Source organism: Apiospora kogelbergensis (assembly GCF_038363985.1).
Source record: "Apiospora kogelbergensis strain CBS 113332 chromosome Unknown utg000001l_segment0_segment0, whole genome shotgun sequence".
NCBI lineage: Eukaryota > Fungi > Ascomycota > Sordariomycetes > Amphisphaeriales > Apiosporaceae > Apiospora > Apiospora kogelbergensis.
The window spans coordinates 8,693,131-8,708,753 of record NW_027117418.1 but is presented as its reverse complement, the minus strand read 5'-3'; the positions used below and the strand labels follow the sequence as shown (position 1 = coordinate 8,708,753).

The 15,623-nt window shown below is 54.6% G+C and overlaps 7 protein-coding genes across 7 annotated transcripts; 3 read left to right on the top strand and 4 right to left on the bottom strand.

The window, feature by feature from the left end:
- Positions 1-289: 289 nt before the first annotated feature.
- PG998_002835 (RNA small subunit methyltransferase) lies at positions 290-1,660 on the bottom strand (the record flags this gene model as incomplete). Its single annotated transcript, XM_066869653.1, has 1 exon — positions 290-1,660. One exon carries the CDS (start codon positions 1,658-1,660, stop codon positions 290-292), a length of 1,371 nt encoding a protein of 456 aa, XP_066738068.1.
- Positions 1,661-1,861: 201 nt separating this feature from the next.
- PG998_002834 (oxidoreductase) lies at positions 1,862-2,971 on the bottom strand (the record flags this gene model as incomplete). Its single annotated transcript, XM_066869652.1, has 3 exons — positions 1,862-2,186; positions 2,477-2,562; positions 2,624-2,971. 3 exons carry the CDS (start codon positions 2,969-2,971, stop codon positions 1,862-1,864), a joined length of 759 nt encoding a protein of 252 aa, XP_066738067.1.
- A 1,094-nt stretch (positions 2,972-4,065) lies between these two features.
- Positions 4,066-5,208, top strand: PG998_002833 (aminoglycoside phosphotransferase protein; the record flags this gene model as incomplete). The annotated part of the gene is made up of 1 exon (XM_066869651.1): positions 4,066-5,208. The coding sequence occupies one exon, from the start codon at positions 4,066-4,068 to the stop codon at positions 5,206-5,208; it is 1,143 nt and encodes a 380-aa protein (XP_066738066.1).
- A 490-nt stretch (positions 5,209-5,698) lies between these two features.
- PG998_002832 (uncharacterized protein) lies at positions 5,699-6,113 on the top strand (the record flags this gene model as incomplete). The annotated part of the gene is made up of 2 exons (XM_066869650.1): positions 5,699-5,879; positions 5,938-6,113. The coding sequence occupies 2 exons, from the start codon at positions 5,699-5,701 to the stop codon at positions 6,111-6,113; spliced, it is 357 nt and encodes a 118-aa protein (XP_066738065.1).
- Positions 6,114-7,290: 1,177 nt separating this feature from the next.
- Positions 7,291-8,908, top strand: PG998_002831 (DNA-binding protein; the record flags this gene model as incomplete). Its single annotated transcript, XM_066869649.1, has 2 exons — positions 7,291-7,615; positions 7,782-8,908. 2 exons carry the CDS (start codon positions 7,291-7,293, stop codon positions 8,906-8,908), a joined length of 1,452 nt encoding a protein of 483 aa, XP_066738064.1.
- Positions 8,909-9,297: 389 nt separating this feature from the next.
- Positions 9,298-9,801, bottom strand: PG998_002830 (fungal hydrophobin; the record flags this gene model as incomplete). Its single annotated transcript, XM_066869648.1, has 3 exons — positions 9,298-9,345; positions 9,422-9,507; positions 9,579-9,801. The coding sequence occupies 3 exons, from the start codon at positions 9,799-9,801 to the stop codon at positions 9,298-9,300; spliced, it is 357 nt and encodes a 118-aa protein (XP_066738063.1).
- Positions 9,802-12,990: 3,189 nt separating this feature from the next.
- PG998_002829 (Transmembrane protein) lies at positions 12,991-14,307 on the bottom strand (the record flags this gene model as incomplete). The annotated part of the gene is made up of 1 exon (XM_066869647.1): positions 12,991-14,307. One exon carries the CDS (start codon positions 14,305-14,307, stop codon positions 12,991-12,993), a length of 1,317 nt encoding a protein of 438 aa, XP_066738062.1.
- Positions 14,308-15,623: the final 1,316 nt, after the last annotated feature.

Below are 15,623 nucleotides of genomic sequence, written 5' to 3'. Positions count from 1 at the left end.
AAGTGTGGCGAGGTGGGCGATTAAGCAGCCCTGGCATTGATTGTTTCACATCTGTATGCTTATTGAGGTGCGTAAAATCAGATGGCTAGATAGGCTGTATTCATCAACCCTTGCATAGAAGAAAAGGTTGGGTATAGCGGGTGGTACCACCAAGGACAGCGTACCCTAATCCGTCCAATCAAGGCCCACCAGAAAGATAGAGTCGCACCTCGAACAACAAACCACATGCGAAGCCACTGATTACTGCAATTGGTGGCTGAGTTGAGTTTTGCTTGCTTCCTAACTCCATTCAGCCAGGGCTCCCCGACTCCTTCCGGGCCACCATCATCAGATTTCTCGGCGAGACGCGGTAGTCGAAAACCGGCACCACATCGACGTGCCGGGCATCCTGCTCGACCAGGTAGCTGTAGCGATCCAGGGCGATGGCGCTCTCGACCAACTTGCAGCACAGCACGCTCAGGGTCCAGAGAATCGCGATCTGCCCCTTGCATCCCCGATACCTCTCGTCGTACTCGGCGAGCTCCGCGTCGGAAACGGCGCCGTCGTCAATCCCGAGGCTGTGCATGGCGCGCCGCGCGAACGTGGCGAAGCTCGCAGTGTCGCCCTTCCTGATTCCCCAGGGCGTGCGGCTCTTGGCCGAAACGTCGATGCCCTTGTCGTGGAGGAGCTTCTCGAATATGGCCCGGTAGAGGCGTCGGTTCGAGAACGTCGAGTCCGGGCTGCTCAGGTCCGTCCGCTCCCAGTTGTTGGGCGCCTGGCAGCCCGTCATCAGGGCGGTTGCACTCAAGCTGACCTCTCTGTTCCGCAGCCTCCCGCTGATGGGGAACCCGTCCGGGCAGTCAGCAGAGCGTGGGACGATGTGGTTGTAGCAGCACCCCACGGCGCCGAGAGAGTCGACGAACGGCAGTTGGGCGAAGTAGCGCAGCATGTGCTCCGAGAGCTGTCCGCAAGCGTGCAGTCCGACGAGGATGCACTTCTGCCCGTCCGCCCAGGCCGCCATCTCGTCGGCCAAGGCGCGCGTCTTCCGGTCGACGTAGCGCACCAGGTGGGTAAGCCTGTCCGCCGGGACGCCGAGCGTCGAAGCGAAAGACTTGGAGGCTGCGATTTGTGACTCGCTGCCGTCGATGGCGAGCACTCGGAGTTCCGGGAACAGATGAGCGAGCGCGACCGATAGGTAGCCCTGACCGGAGCCAATGTCAATGGCACTAGTGATATTCCTCTCTGTGCATACTTGTCGGATGTAGGCGGCGGCGACCGAAACCTCGGCCTTCTTCTTGGTGTTCATCTGCGCCGCCAGCTCCGGCGGCAACTCAATGCACGGCCCTGCACGTTGCGCACGGGACAAGGACGCCGATCGCAGTTGTGCCAGCCATTGTGTAAGCGAATCGGGCGGAGCCCCAATATCTGATCGAATGGGAACCGTGGTTGGCGTCTCATCGATGCTGTCAATCAGATGGTGCTGTGCGAGACGGTGGTCCGGGATTGATGACCACCAGGCCGTCCAATCAGGAGGCAGCGCATCCCACGCATTGTAAATCAGAGCATCGTTGACATGGATGCCGCCGGTGATTTGACGCACGAGAGGAGAGTTCACCAAATCACATATGGCCGTGGTGTAATCATCCAGACTTTGGAATGAGCCTGGGAGCGAAATAGGCATTGGATTTGTAGTGGCGTATTACGTGGGTTTTGTGCGAGAAATGATAGCTACCCCTCCAAAAATAAGAGGCGATAAGCAGCCAGAGTCAAAATACTCCACTGAATCACGGACTTGTCAGCTCAGGCCTTGATTTCTTAGTCGCAAATTCAGAAAGCTTAAAACAACGTCACAGGATAGCTGGATTTCACATCTGTATGACCCCTACCACTTTGTTCCATAGCTTCTCGTATTCGTCTGTCTTTCGGAGATAACTTTTATCTCCGTGTGCTTCCTGATGCTTGTGGCAACAGGACGCACCATATGCTCCTGGCTGTCGCTCCTAGAATGGTCCACGGCTACATCGTCGAGCCGATAGGACGGGCCGCGCAGTCCCAGCGAGGCATATTGATCATTTGGCGGCTCGACGCGCCTGGGGTAGACCTTGCCGCTAGAGCCCAGACTCCGGAAGCATGGGAGTTTGACCAGCAAGGGGCGGAGTGCAGTCATCGCAGCGGCTAGAATACTAGTGGCAATCTCAAGGACAGAGCTGGCACCGGTAGAGTTAGCCATAACTACATCATAGGAATATATTTTCGCATCGCGGGTTGAAAATGATTACTTACTAAATGGTGGCTTGGAGGGTCGTGTTTATGACACTCGGCCCAGCGATTCCAGTTTCAGATGTCATCTTGGTTACCGTGATCACGTACTTTAGGCGGATTACGGTCATAACGGCGCTTCTAAATCTCCTAGGGTCAATATTCCCCATAACAGATAAAAGGTGTGGTGGGCAGCTCGACATCGAACAGAAAAGAAAAACCAATGGAGTTCACTTACACCAGCCCAAGTCCAAGTAGACCCAATATCGAGAGTTTCAACTTCAAGTGCATTTGCACTTGTCGCAGCATGTAGACCGGTGACAGCTATGGTTGTTTGTTAGTACCCAAGAGAGCTCTATGGATGGCGTATGGAGGAGTCACTCACGGCAAATATGATGGTGAAGAAGACATCGCCGGCCGAGATGGCAATGCCAGTAGTTCCAATGACACTAACTGGCATGCAACTGCCCGGCGCCGTTCCTGTGAGGTCCCAGGCCTTCGCCAGCGGACGGCACTGCAAGGCGAACACCAAGGCCCCGCCGAGGAACCACACCGCGGTGAGGATTATGCATCCCATCAGGAACCAGCGCGATTTGTACATATCCGTGCTATCCGCGAGCCGGTACAGGACGAGGCCTACTCCGACCTTGGACACGCCAGACGCCAGAAGGTAGACGACAGCGGCGATGGTGAAGTACTTGGCGGCATTCGTCGGATCGAAGGTCGGTTCCATGGCGGTAGCCCCGATGCCATACCTTATCGATGTAAGCTCCATCGCTCCAAAGAGCACAAATCCAATCTGTCGAGGGAGGATGGTGAGCACAAAATCTCCATTCTACCATCGCCAGACTCGATAACATGGGTAAAACGTACAAGCGATAAAAGCATGGCGAAATCATCATAGCCAATCGCCCCTTTAGATTTCCGGATCACGAGCCTCAAGCCCACCGCTATACTGTCGATTACGATGAAAATGATGACAACGGGGAAGTAGGCATCCCGCACTGCCATGGTATGGATGATTTATCAAGGACAACTAGGCTGGGAAAAAAGGTGAGCGCGGCTCAGAATCGGTTTTGGGGTTCGTCCAACTGGAACTTTTCACGCGGCAAGGTGCAACGTTATAAGGTCTCTGGGCTATATGTCAGCGGTCGCTATTACCACACATGATCCGAGCTGGGCCTCTTGCCACAAGGGTACGGGCGGGCCGCAAGAGACTCTGAAGCCCGGCGTCGCGAGGAACAAGTTGTGGATCAGCAGGCAAGCGGACGCAAGGGGGCACCAACAGCAAAGGATATTCTCTCCATCATCGCTCCATGCAACGAGTTACGTACGACAAAACGCAAATCCCAAATGAGGGGTTGCAACCAACAGACGTGGTGGGAAATGAGCGCTCCACTGAACCATTCCCTCGGGTTTTGTGTCATACGTTTATCTTCAACTTGGCATGTCATGATCCACAGAGAAGACATTGCCAACCTATCGGGACAGCGGATTGTTGCCGGCCACTGTATGGTCATCAACATACATTGTCATCAACATACATGGTCAGTCATCAACATGCATAGTCAGTAGCATGCATGAACAAGGATTTTATTCTGTTAGCTTTGCCAGGTTATGATGATTTCGGACCACGCCCCGGTGATTCCAGAAAACCGCCTTCTGCATGTAGTTTGGGCAAGTGGGTATAAAGGAGTGAGGGGGTTGTCGCGAATTACATATATAGCGGTTGGATATCACTGAAAATTCTATCGACTCGCTTCCTGAGCGTAAACAACCAGGTTAATATATTCTTCGCCCTTACACAAGCAACCCCTTTTCAGCAAAATGTCGAATGCGTCCCACGATCGTCGGCTGCCTATGCCTATGACCCCCGAGGAGATATCCACGAATTGGCTCGGTAGCATCCTCGGGCACAAGGTGCAGTCCTTCACCACCACCTCCACCATCTTAAACCAGACGACAGGCAAGGTCTTCCTTGACATCACGTACGAGGATGGCGCCGCCGGCAAAGACAGGCCCGCCCACCTCTGCCTCAAGGGGTCCTTCAACCCGGTCATGGCCAACATGCCCGGCTATGCCGAGATCCTGTACATGGCCTACTCGCAGGAGGTCGAGTTCTTCGCCCGCGTGGCCCCCAAGCTCTCCACCAAGGCGCTGCGCCTGCCCAAAGTCTGGTGGGCCGGCGCGAGCCGCGAGCAGCGGCAGGGCATCTGCGCCATGGAGGACCTGAACCGGCGGCAGGGCATCCGGTACGGGGAGCCGGCGCAGGCGGCGCCGCTCGCCGAAGTGCTGGGGTGCGTGGAGCAGCTGGCGGCGCTGCACGGCGCCACGTGGGGCTTCACGCGCGCGCACGACATGCCGTCGGCGGGCGGCTACGAGGCGGCCATCCTGGGCATGACGCTGGCCTGGGACGCCATGGTGCTGGACGCGCGCCGCCCGCCCGTGCCCGCCGCCTACCGCGACCAGGCGCGCACCACGGCCGCGCTGCGCAAGCACCTGGCGACCCGCAACCCGCGCTTCCGCTGCCTGGTGCACGGCGACGCCCACGTCGGCAACCTCTTCGCCGACGACGACGGGCCCGGGTTCCTGGACTGGCAGTTCGCCTCCGTCGGCTGCGCCTTCCACGACGTGGCGTACTACGTCGTGGGCGCGCTGTCGGTGGCGGACCGGCGGCGGCACGAGGACGCGGTGCTCGAGCACTACCTCGCGGCGCTCGCGCGGCTCGGCGGGCCGAAGCTCGATTGGCGCGGCGACGAGGAGGTGCGGCGGGAGTACCGCAAGTGCGTCCTTGCGGGAATGGGCTGGGTGCTCACCCCTGAGCAGATGCAGCGGCGCGAGCGCGTCCACGCCATGGTCGAGCGGTACGCTGCGGCGTTGGAGGACCACAAGGTCATCGAGCTAATCGAGTCTTTGCCCGATCCCGATACGGCATATGCTTCATCCGATGCGTCTCTGTCGTCATCATAGTATAATGGTAAAAACCAGCATAGTTTAGGTTTCATACCACGTCTTCTCCAGCTTCTTTGGACTGACGAATTGGTGGAACGGATTGGCCTGTATCGAGAACGTAGTGATCGAAAGCCCCTGCCAAGCTTTTAACGCAACTATGTAAGTATATGCAGCAAATGGCACGCGTGTTCTTCTTGGCTTTCAGCAAGGTTCGCTCCGTTGGAGTTGGATTGGGGGCCTAAGCAGCATGCCATTAGGCATGGAAATGTACGAAAGAATGGACCCCTCATTTCTTTGTGTTTCCAATGTTTACCTGTCGTGGCGGGGGTAACTGGTTACACAGAATCACATGATGAAGATTTTCTCCAACCTCTGTTTGTTGTGCAATTGATAACCACAACCTCTTCCGGCCACAGACCTAAAACGTCACAAACCAATCCAAACCAAACCAACCTCGTCCCGGTAGAACAATCCCGCCTACGAACCTCTTCTACACAACTACCTCAAAATGGCCAATCCATTTCAGACATTCTTTATGAAGTTGGGTCACAATGTCATAGAGGTTACCAAGAAGCATCCAAAGGCTGTCCTGATTCCCGCTGCTGTTGTTGGCGGCGCTCTGACGAGCGGCGCGTTGATGGCCCCTGCCCTAGGGGCTTTGGGGTTCAGCAGCATAGGCCCTGTTGCTGGTAGGATGTGTTAAACTCTTCAATGCCTCAACTTTTGCTAACAGATTATCACGTGTAGGGTCGATCGCAGCTGGTATGCAGTCTGCCGGAACAGCCGGCGCAGTGTTCAGCACACTGCAGAGCGCGGCCATGGGTGGCTATGGCGTGGCAGCAGTCGTGGGCTCCTTCGTAGGTGCGGGAGCAGTTACAGGTGCCGCTGCTGGTGCTGGTGCTGCTGGCGCTGCTGCAAGTTGACGATCCGGAACAACCGACAAAGAACAGAAAGAGCAACAGGAGGACGAAGAAGAGGCATCAAGCAGAGAAAATGAACAAACAGATAAGGAAGACAAGGAGGAGGGTCCTACAAAGCAGTAATCTCTACTGCGTTCTTCACTGCGAAGGCCCATACTCTTCAGAGTCGTCATATAGCGCTCACAGTATTGGTCCCCGTTGCGTGCCTTCAGTTGGCTTGTGATGGATCTGAAAGGGTTTGGGTCTTGTCTGCGTTATGGTGTCGAAATGAAGGAATTGGCATGCCGGACTCGCAACAAAATGACAAGTAATTTCCTTCCACGAACAATAACAGTCCTCTTCTCGGTAATGTGACTCTCCCATCAAAGTTTGACATCAAAATTGAGTTGCCAGTAATAAGTAAATGTAATTGTTAAGTAGCACGAAAGGCACCATTGATTAGTCGCTACTGTTCTTTGATACTACCTCATGTCCCAGTAGGTACAATCTGGAGGGGGCATCAGCTACACGGTACATAACCCAAGTATGGAAGCCAGCCACTACGGCTGACTGAATCTGGGGGTAGGTAGCCTTACCCGACCCGGGGGAGGGGAAATTGCGTCCCGTAGCATTGTCTTACATGATCACCTTTCGCGATGTCCAATATAGGAAGGAGCCTTACTCGTCCTCCTGTCCATCGCATATGCACTGCAACCACCTTCGTCAAGGCCATGGGGCTGTGCAACACACACATAACAACAGCACCGCACTCAGGGACTGCACCCAGCCCTCTGAAATAATTATCAGTATCTTTTTGGTTTCCCATTTACTTTCATCAAATGATCTCCTGGGTTCGGCATCGCTCATTTGCCAAAGCGCCAGTCATGATGCCCGTCTCAATCAACGTTGAAGTCACAATTGACGCTGAAAGCCATCCTGTTTTCAGCGTCTTGCTTGAAGTGTCTAGCAACAAGTACACGCCCAACCCTTTCGAGCATTTGGAACGATGCCCTGGTATCACGACCTCAGACCCTAAAGGTCTTAGGGAGTGTCGCAAGTCCCACAAACCTCCACGTATGCGCTTGATTTATGGCGAGATCTGCGAACTAAATGAGCAAAAAGGTTTCAATACGAAAACCCCGAGTTCACTCAAAGGATTCGTAAATTTCTAGAGAAGACACACTGTTGGCGGCACGTACAGATGTCGATAGCACGCCTGGACGAACTGATAAGCCACATGAAAGAAGAAGGCCAACAGGGTGAGAGCAGGGAACGTCTTGATAATGATGTCGACGGGGACTCCAGCAAAGTTGAGCCTGTTACTTCAGACACTCAAGAACTCGACATCGCGGAAGATCTGTCGAGCTTATCCATTCATCCCAGTCAAGAGTCCGATGTTGGCTTTAGCAGTACAAGCGACGCCGATACTGTGCTCACAACGCCCGATGCGACGCCTTTAAGTCGCATTGACCGGGTCCTGGAAATCGAACCCGGGAGTCGCCCGGAGACCCCGTGCCCAACATCTCGTATGTTATCTGAAGAGCTGGTTCAGCCCATTAATCTGCCCTCCAAGATTGAGAACTCGGGTGAGTTATCGCGCATTTCCCGATGGCCCCTTTCTTCATTCAATTCGCATCGCTTGTCCCTTCGTATCAACGCTTTTGTTCTTGAATTGACAATATCGATGTTCAGACAGCACAGATGAGGAATTAGATGACAATGCCGTCAATCCAGTGCCCTATCCAGACGCGAAGACCATGAACACCCCGAACTACAAACGCCTGACCCAGACGATTGGCAAGCTCCCCTTGATGCACGCAATCTACCACCACTGGACGGCAAGGGACAGCATGCGCGGCAGAGTCTATATCTGGACGCACAATCAGCACCGAGATATCATCAAGATCGGGTGGTCTGCGGCCGCGGGCGGAAGCGCGCAACGCCACGCGCAGCCAGGCAACTGTTATGCCGTCAACACCACTCCGGTCTGGGAGAGCCCCGAGACCTTTCTCGGCGCGTACCGCGTAGAGCGCATCGTGCACGGGCAGCTCAAGGAGAACAATGTTGTCCAGGAGGTGGCGTGCGGCTCGCCTAGGTGCGCGACCAAGGGGACGCACCACCGCGAGTGGTTCCGCTGCGACCCGAAAATTGCCGAGAAGCAAATTGCTCTGTGGACGGACTTATTGGCAGCCGGGTTCTACGAGCCCGTCGCTAGCAATGGTACGGTCGGAAACGAGGCCGACGTTGGCGATGGCGAAATGAGGATCAGTGCCAAGGGCCAGCAGATCTTGAATCGACTCTGCGACATCTCGCCATCCAGTGTGATGTGTGGCTGGCAATCTGACGTGCCGGACGTTGTAATACCAGTCACAGAAGGGGATTTGCAGAGTGCCAACGATTCCGCTGCATTCGTTGACAGAAGTAATCTGACATTGCCTTTGGTCAATGAGTGTGTAGGAGGAAGCGATGCGAGTAGCGGACCGGAGCCAAGCCGGCAATGCTTGTATGCAGGTTCACAGGGGTCACAATCACTCCCTAGCGTCAGCTTGCAACAGCCATCGGAGATGACATGGGAACAAGGAGATGAGCCGTCCCCTCAGAGAAAGCGGGTTTGGGTGAAGAAGGTATGGGGCTCTATGAGAAAGTCTTTTGGGAGATCGGAATTGAAGGAAAACTTCCATCAGCTCATCCGTAATATGCTGAGGAGTGCCGATGCAAACAGTGGCGATGGCCCTAGCCTCAAACACAACGAGGATATCATCGTTCGCTTATACGCATCGGTCTTCGTCGAGGAGTTTTCTCTGAAGAAGCGTCAATAGTCTTAGATGGTTTGATCGGCGCATATTGTTATTATGTTTACAGATTGCGTTTCATACCTATATAGCATACACGCCTAGTTACTGTGTAATATGTTCAAGTGTTATGTCCATGCTTCAAGTCACACCAAGATGCTGAAACATAGCAAAATGGTACACTCGCGAAATTGAAAACAAAAAGACGCAATATGCATTTGTTATAGCTACTCAATGAAACGAACGAGATATGATGATACGTAATGATGGTGGTGAACAGCAGTGTGTATGTTATTCCCCCATCGTTAAGAATGTTCCCATTTCCTTCCCATTGCATCCCTCACGTGCGTGTGCGTATGTCCCCTCGAGCAATATTTTCAGCTCGAGGTGTTGCTGAAGCTGTTCGATCCCATCATTTAAGCAGTCACGCCAACGGGAGTGTTGCAGATGAGAGCTTGTCCGAGCTGGTAGCGTAAAGGAGTCAGTATCATCTTCATCATCTCCATTGGGAGTTAATTCGGGCAAGAAACCGTAACTTACGACGGGGAGGGTGCAGCACTTGGCCTGCTGGCCACCGGCGGCACAGATCTCCTGGAACTTCTCGGGGCTCTTGGGGAACTCGGCAACTGTGTGGAGCAAAGGCATGTCAGTGGGCTAGCTTCTTTCATATTGTTTTGAGCCTCTTATAAATGCATACCGTTGGCACAGTTCAGCCCAGCAACTCCGCCGACATCGGTGGCGCAGCACTGCGGGACACTGTAGAGAAGAACGTCGCGGCAAGCGTCGTAGATGCCGGTAGGGGGGTCGCCACCGGGGCACTCTCCATGGTCACCGCCGCCACCGCCACCTCCGTTTCGGCGGGAAATAGGGTTGGCAAAGGCCGTAGCGGCCAGGGCAAGGATGATAGCGGTGAACTGCATGGTGATGACTGGGAGTTGCTTGGGGGTATGCAATGAATGGAGCTTTTCAAATCACAAAGTGAACGTTGTCCGGATTCCTAAACTCTGGGGACTCGTGCTGATGATGATGAGAAGATGGACTAGACTGTGGGACCTTGAAGGTCTTTTTATAGCCATGCTCACCTTCTCATATCAGTCTGCATCCCCATTCAACACATGATCCGCTCACGCATTGATGGTAACCCCTCAGTTGCGAGTCTTAGCCGCCACGATAGTCTTCAGCTCTGCATTCGTATAAGGAACGAGGTCCAAGAAATCCAGCCAAACCAAATATCCTATATTAGCAACATCTCTCGGCTAGAAGCCCACCGTCGCCCTGGAAATCGTCGAATCGGTATGTGATCGACGATATTAAGCCGGATCAACTTATAATTCTTGTTTTTATAATCCCTATCCAGCGGCCAGCAACCGTGACAACCTTGTACGTTACACCACAAAGGAAAAAGATCGACATTTACTATCAAGCGCATGCATGTTATAGTAGTCTCAGATGCAAGTTGTTCCCCAGCGCCTGAGCTCAGCCTAGGGTAGCATATCAATTCTGCCGCCAGCCATGCCGCCCTATCAACATCCATCATGACGATTCCAGGCAACTCTAATATATTACCACCTCACGGACATATATTTGGATCGGTCTTTACCTACAACTGAGAACGGCAAGCCTTGCCGCGTAGCAGTGTTAGCTTTTTCAAGGTGCATGCATAGGTTTGTGCAGCCCCATTAGTTCGAGATGCCTGTTCCACTCCCAGGCCAACCTTGAACCGCAGGAGATGTGCATTTTTTCATGTTGTTGAGATTATAGTATCTTAGATCTGGTTGCGTGTGATTCGGCTGTGGCGGTTGGGACTGCGCTGTCAGGTGACAAGTCATGGCTGACTTGATTAACCTACTATGTTGTGATGTATGGTTGTTATGTTGTGATTCGACCGTTGAATCTGCACCTAGCCGGCAGATATGTGAGCCTAGACGGTGGCAGTCTTGCTACTGCACAGAGTCGACTCGAGATCGCACGCGGCGGCTCGGATATCGGGCCGCACCCAGAACTAAGATATTACTCTCCTCCCCAAGGCCCATTTGGATTTGTCGTCCGTCCGACTACGAGGTTGGCCGTCGCACGACAGCAAATTGCACTGCATATTGTGACACGTCAAAGCTCAAGCGTCAATCTGCACAATTCGTATACACCACATGCACGGGGATAGTGGACGTCCATGTTCTGGCGTTGTAGAGAGCAGCGACACGCATACGAACAAATGGGGCCACATCCGACAGAAAGAATGCTTTGGTTCGTAATATTCGGTTAATAGCAAAATGCGTTCGTTGTGGCCGCCGTGGCCCAGCAATTCGCCAATCATTCCGTCGGCCCAAGCCCGTCCCCCTCTCCAGAGCAGCATCTCTGCCGTCCGAGATGCCTATTGCCATTGATTCTACATAGGCAGTTCGAACCTTGACACATAGAAATAGCTCCGTGCCTATCATATCCTTGGACCAAGCAAGCTACATATTGCCGGGCTGGAGTTCACTTCCAAATATATCCACGAGTGAACGTTGTTGTGTCACTTTCTCAAGGTATCTCGGTACTTATTGAGGGCATATGGCATGTAAACACTGGCAAATGAAAGAACAAGTCAAGCGACACAGGAGACGGGTTGTCGGCAATGCAGAGGAAGAGGAAATGGTCGACAGGGGTACATGCTCGGGTCCGCCGATCCGGTCAGGATCCCAGATGATGGATGCCAACCTGTGCGGGGAAGGTGAAGAAATGGCACGGTAGATCTGACAGGCTGTTCTCGAACAGACGGCCCAGGTCCAACACGGCTCGCCTGGCTAGAACGCCGTCAGGGGTTCCCCAGAGCCCGGCAGTGGCACCCGTTCTCTGCCAAGACGGCCTGTTTGCAAGGTTGCAGCCAAGGCTCCAATAGGAATCGGTCAAGGTACGGCCCAAAGAGGCCGTTGGAGATGGCTTTCTTTGGATTCCCTCGCCTCGTGCATGCCTTCCCCTCAGCCCGCAAATTTAGCCGACTTCAAAAGCGGCTTTGCGTTGTTGGTCGTGACGTCAAGCCACAGCTGTTGCGGATATTGCATCGTTCGATTCGGCTGCTGCTTTGCAGAGGCCGTTGAACAGGCTGTTGCTGCACAAGAAGCCAAGAACTAGAACTGGGCTATTTACGAACGCCTTTTGCTATCCGCTTCGACTTCCAGTGAGCCACAAAAAGGAGATCATTAGTGTGGCTCGCCAGGATTGAAATCTCGATCAGCATTGGCCTACTGGCGGCGTAGAATTCCACTGGATACCCATGTCTTCGTTACATTTGATGGAATTACCTGACGAGGGCTGGAGTATCATGGGTAGCTCAAGAAAATGTATAGCTCGGCCCTTTCAATTCTGCCGGGTCGTGTGCCTGGCGGTGCTGAAGAGCGAGGGAAGCATTCGGTCTACGTTTGGCCACAATGGGGTATATCTTCGGATATAATATTGAGATGCCTGTCTGCATGACCAGCGAAGAGATCGAGATATTATTTAGCTACGTTCGAGCGGTCAATAACCCGCAGAAAGCCATCGGGGACCGAAAATTCCACGGCTAGGCAATTCAAAATGCTGAACCAACGAAGTTTGACTGTTGTTTCGCCGTCACACCAGCAATCCCGAGAACGCGGCAACACTACCGAGAGCCTATGGCCGCAAACTCGACAGCCTAGAGCATTATGACACTCTGCCCAACAACGCACAAAAGCGCAAGTCCAAGTTTGACTCGTTCCGCGAAGGCCATATACTTCAAGGTGTGGAACTCAAATCGTGTCATGCCAATGTGAACAGTATCGGTGTGATTGGGAAGTTGTACGAAGTCGTGCCACTACACCCCGATTAGTTCACCGACGTGCATATAGGATGATCACGTATAACAAAGATAGTGGTATAATGGTATCATAGCAAATTTCTAAACAACTTGGTCTCGCAAAACGCTTTCTATATACAAGTTCAAACAGGCTATTATAAGCAATGGAATCAACGCTTGCTTGCCTCTAACCGACGCCAGAAGACTCCTGTCACCAAAAACCATCTACCAACACAACCGACGTCATGTTCGAGCCACCCTTTAATCTCTACCCCTGACACATTCCAATTGTAGAAGGCATCTGTGCATCGGATTATCGGACGTAAGCATGAGGCGGCTGCGGGCTGTTCTGGGCGGAGCGGTAAGCCGGCAGCGTGGCGAGGGGTGCGTTCTCTTCGTAGGCCATGTCCTGTCGGCGGCGCGAGTTGCTGCGCATCTGCATTCCGAAGCGGAGCCCCGCGATGAACTCGGAGGGGTTGAAGATGCCGGCCCAGGCCCAGACGCCGAGGGGCCCGCCCTGGTAGCGGGAGCCGACGGGGTTGACGGCGGCGTGGGGTCCCTCGGCGGCCTCCATGTCGTAGGCGGCCGAGTAGGCCAGGGGCTTGTTCTGGGAGGCGCGGTCGAGGTAGTAGGGGCTGACGCTGTAGGCGTGGTGGAAGAAGACGGAGAAGGGCACGCAGACCAGCGCGAGGATCAGCACGGGGATGCCGACGAACTCGTCGGCCCACGACAGCGTGTCGGTCGGCTCGAGCACGAACTTCTTCTGCACCACCGACGACCGCAGGATCCAGTACACCAGCTGGATCAGCCCCGTCACGCCCACGACCAGCTTGAAGGCCAGCAGCTTGGCCAGGGGCCGGTGGTGCGCCAGCTGCTTCTTCAGGGCGCTGTAGATGCGCAGCGCGGCGATGACGGCCACGGCCAGGCTGACGTTGTGCGCGATGTCCATCCAGAGGTGCGCGAAGTGGGGGCTGCTGCTGGGGAGGCAGTAGACGGTGGCGGCCTCGGTGATGCTGGTGAAGATGGACACGAGGATCTGGACGACGGGGTACTGGAAGATGGACCACCAGAGGCCGCGGTACCACTCGAGGCCAGTCTTCTTGTTCTTCCCCTCGCTGCTGCCGCGGCCCTTGAAGAGCTTCTTGGCGGGGACCTCGAAGACGGCGAAGAAGGCGTCGCGGTGCGCGTCCGACGGCGAGACGAACTGGCACATGAGCAGGAAGAAGTTGGCCAGCGCGATGGCCTGGAAGACGTCGAGCCAGGGGGTGAGGTAGGGGTAGGCGTCGGGGAAGGCGGCCTCGAGGAACAGGCCGACGGAGAAGAGGGGCAGGTAGCCGCAGATGCGCAGGATGTTGAGCTGCTCGTTGGGCCGGCTCAGGTGCGTGGCGTGCCGCGCCATCAGCACCAGGATGCTGAGCGTCGTGAAGGCGGCGCACCCGGCCGTGATGTAGACGTTCAGCTGGTGGAATGTGATGTTGCCGACCACCGGGGCCATATCCGTCACGAGTAGGGGCCGCGGCATCGGGCAGAGCTGGCCGTTGGAGGCCGTGTAGTTGTACGGTTCGGGCTTTTCCTCCTTGTCCTTGTCGAACAGGCGACCGACCAGTTGGTGTAAGTGGGTAGAGTCCATTGTGTAAGTTGTTGAGAGCTTTGAAGCTTGTCGAAGGTAGTCGCCGAATGTGCGTGAGATTCTTGGTCTTGGTCATCCCCGAGGAAGTGGGAGTCGTGCCTATTACTTATACCGACCACTGCCGGTACGGCGTATCCCCATGGTGAAGTTTGAACTATGCGGCACAGGTAGTCCAGGGCACCTTTTACTCGATTTGACGACGATCTGCGGCGCAGTGGCCGCGAGTCAAGGAATTACGCAGTAGCTCCTGTAGGTTCCTGGCCACTTGAGTTGCGACTAGAAGACTAGGAGGGGAGGCTTTGACGCCCCAAAGAAAGCTTAGCGAAGCAATCAGATCTTAGCGCCAAGCCTGGGAGCTGAGCGACGATCACCGGAAACGTGTGCGAGCAAAGACCTGCCGTCTTTCCATTGGTGCAGGCCCCGGTGCCGAAGGAAGAGGGCCCGCGGGGGTTGCACCAGGGTTGAGGGTTGGGCAGGCATTGCGCCTCACTTGGATCTCTGCAAATCTGCGACGAGAGCGAACGCGACCGACCCGACGCCCGACGCAATGGGGTTAGAGAGTAGTCGTTAGTGCTTATCTCACCTGCTCCTCCGTTTCCAAGCTAGCGACGACGGTTGCTGGCAATGAACGATGTGGCGGCGCACCCCCATGTAGGGCTGGAGAGAATGGTGATTGATCAGGATTGCATAGCCACCCCTAATACCGCCTATTTCCAGGCGATTGGGAAATTTGGGGACGTGTTTTTACAGGGGGATGACATGGCGCCCCGCAGCGGTGGGTGCGCTAAAAAGCTTGACTTTCTCTTTCTTCCTAAACGAACCCGAGATCTCGTTTAGCGCAGCCGTCGCGCACGTCGTTTAGCAATGGGGATGCCTTCTGCGACGGCGGCAGTCATGCTTCGAAAGGCATATAGTTCGCTATCGCTCAATAGAAATTCCAATCAAACACGGAATCTGCCTTGCACCGCCATGGTCTGCGTCAGCCCGGCCGGTAGTAGTAATTGGACTACCGGAGTTCGGAGGCCTGCCATCGCGTCTCTGTAGGAAAACAGATGGACATTTCGAGATTATCCAGCCAGAAACCAAGAGGCAATAGGTCATGTCGGTGACCGTAGGCTCAATTCGATATTCTGTTTGGGTTGTCATGACGTGTCCCAATGCCTTCACCATATCTAATCAGATCTGACAGTACTCAGCGCAACACGTGAGGTCCAAGTCTGGGCGAGCAAGTGCCGCAGTGCCATGGGTTTCTTGCGAGCCGGAACGGCGGAGGAGTGGGGCGCGCTCGGAGCTGTTGCCGGGAACGATCAAACTCT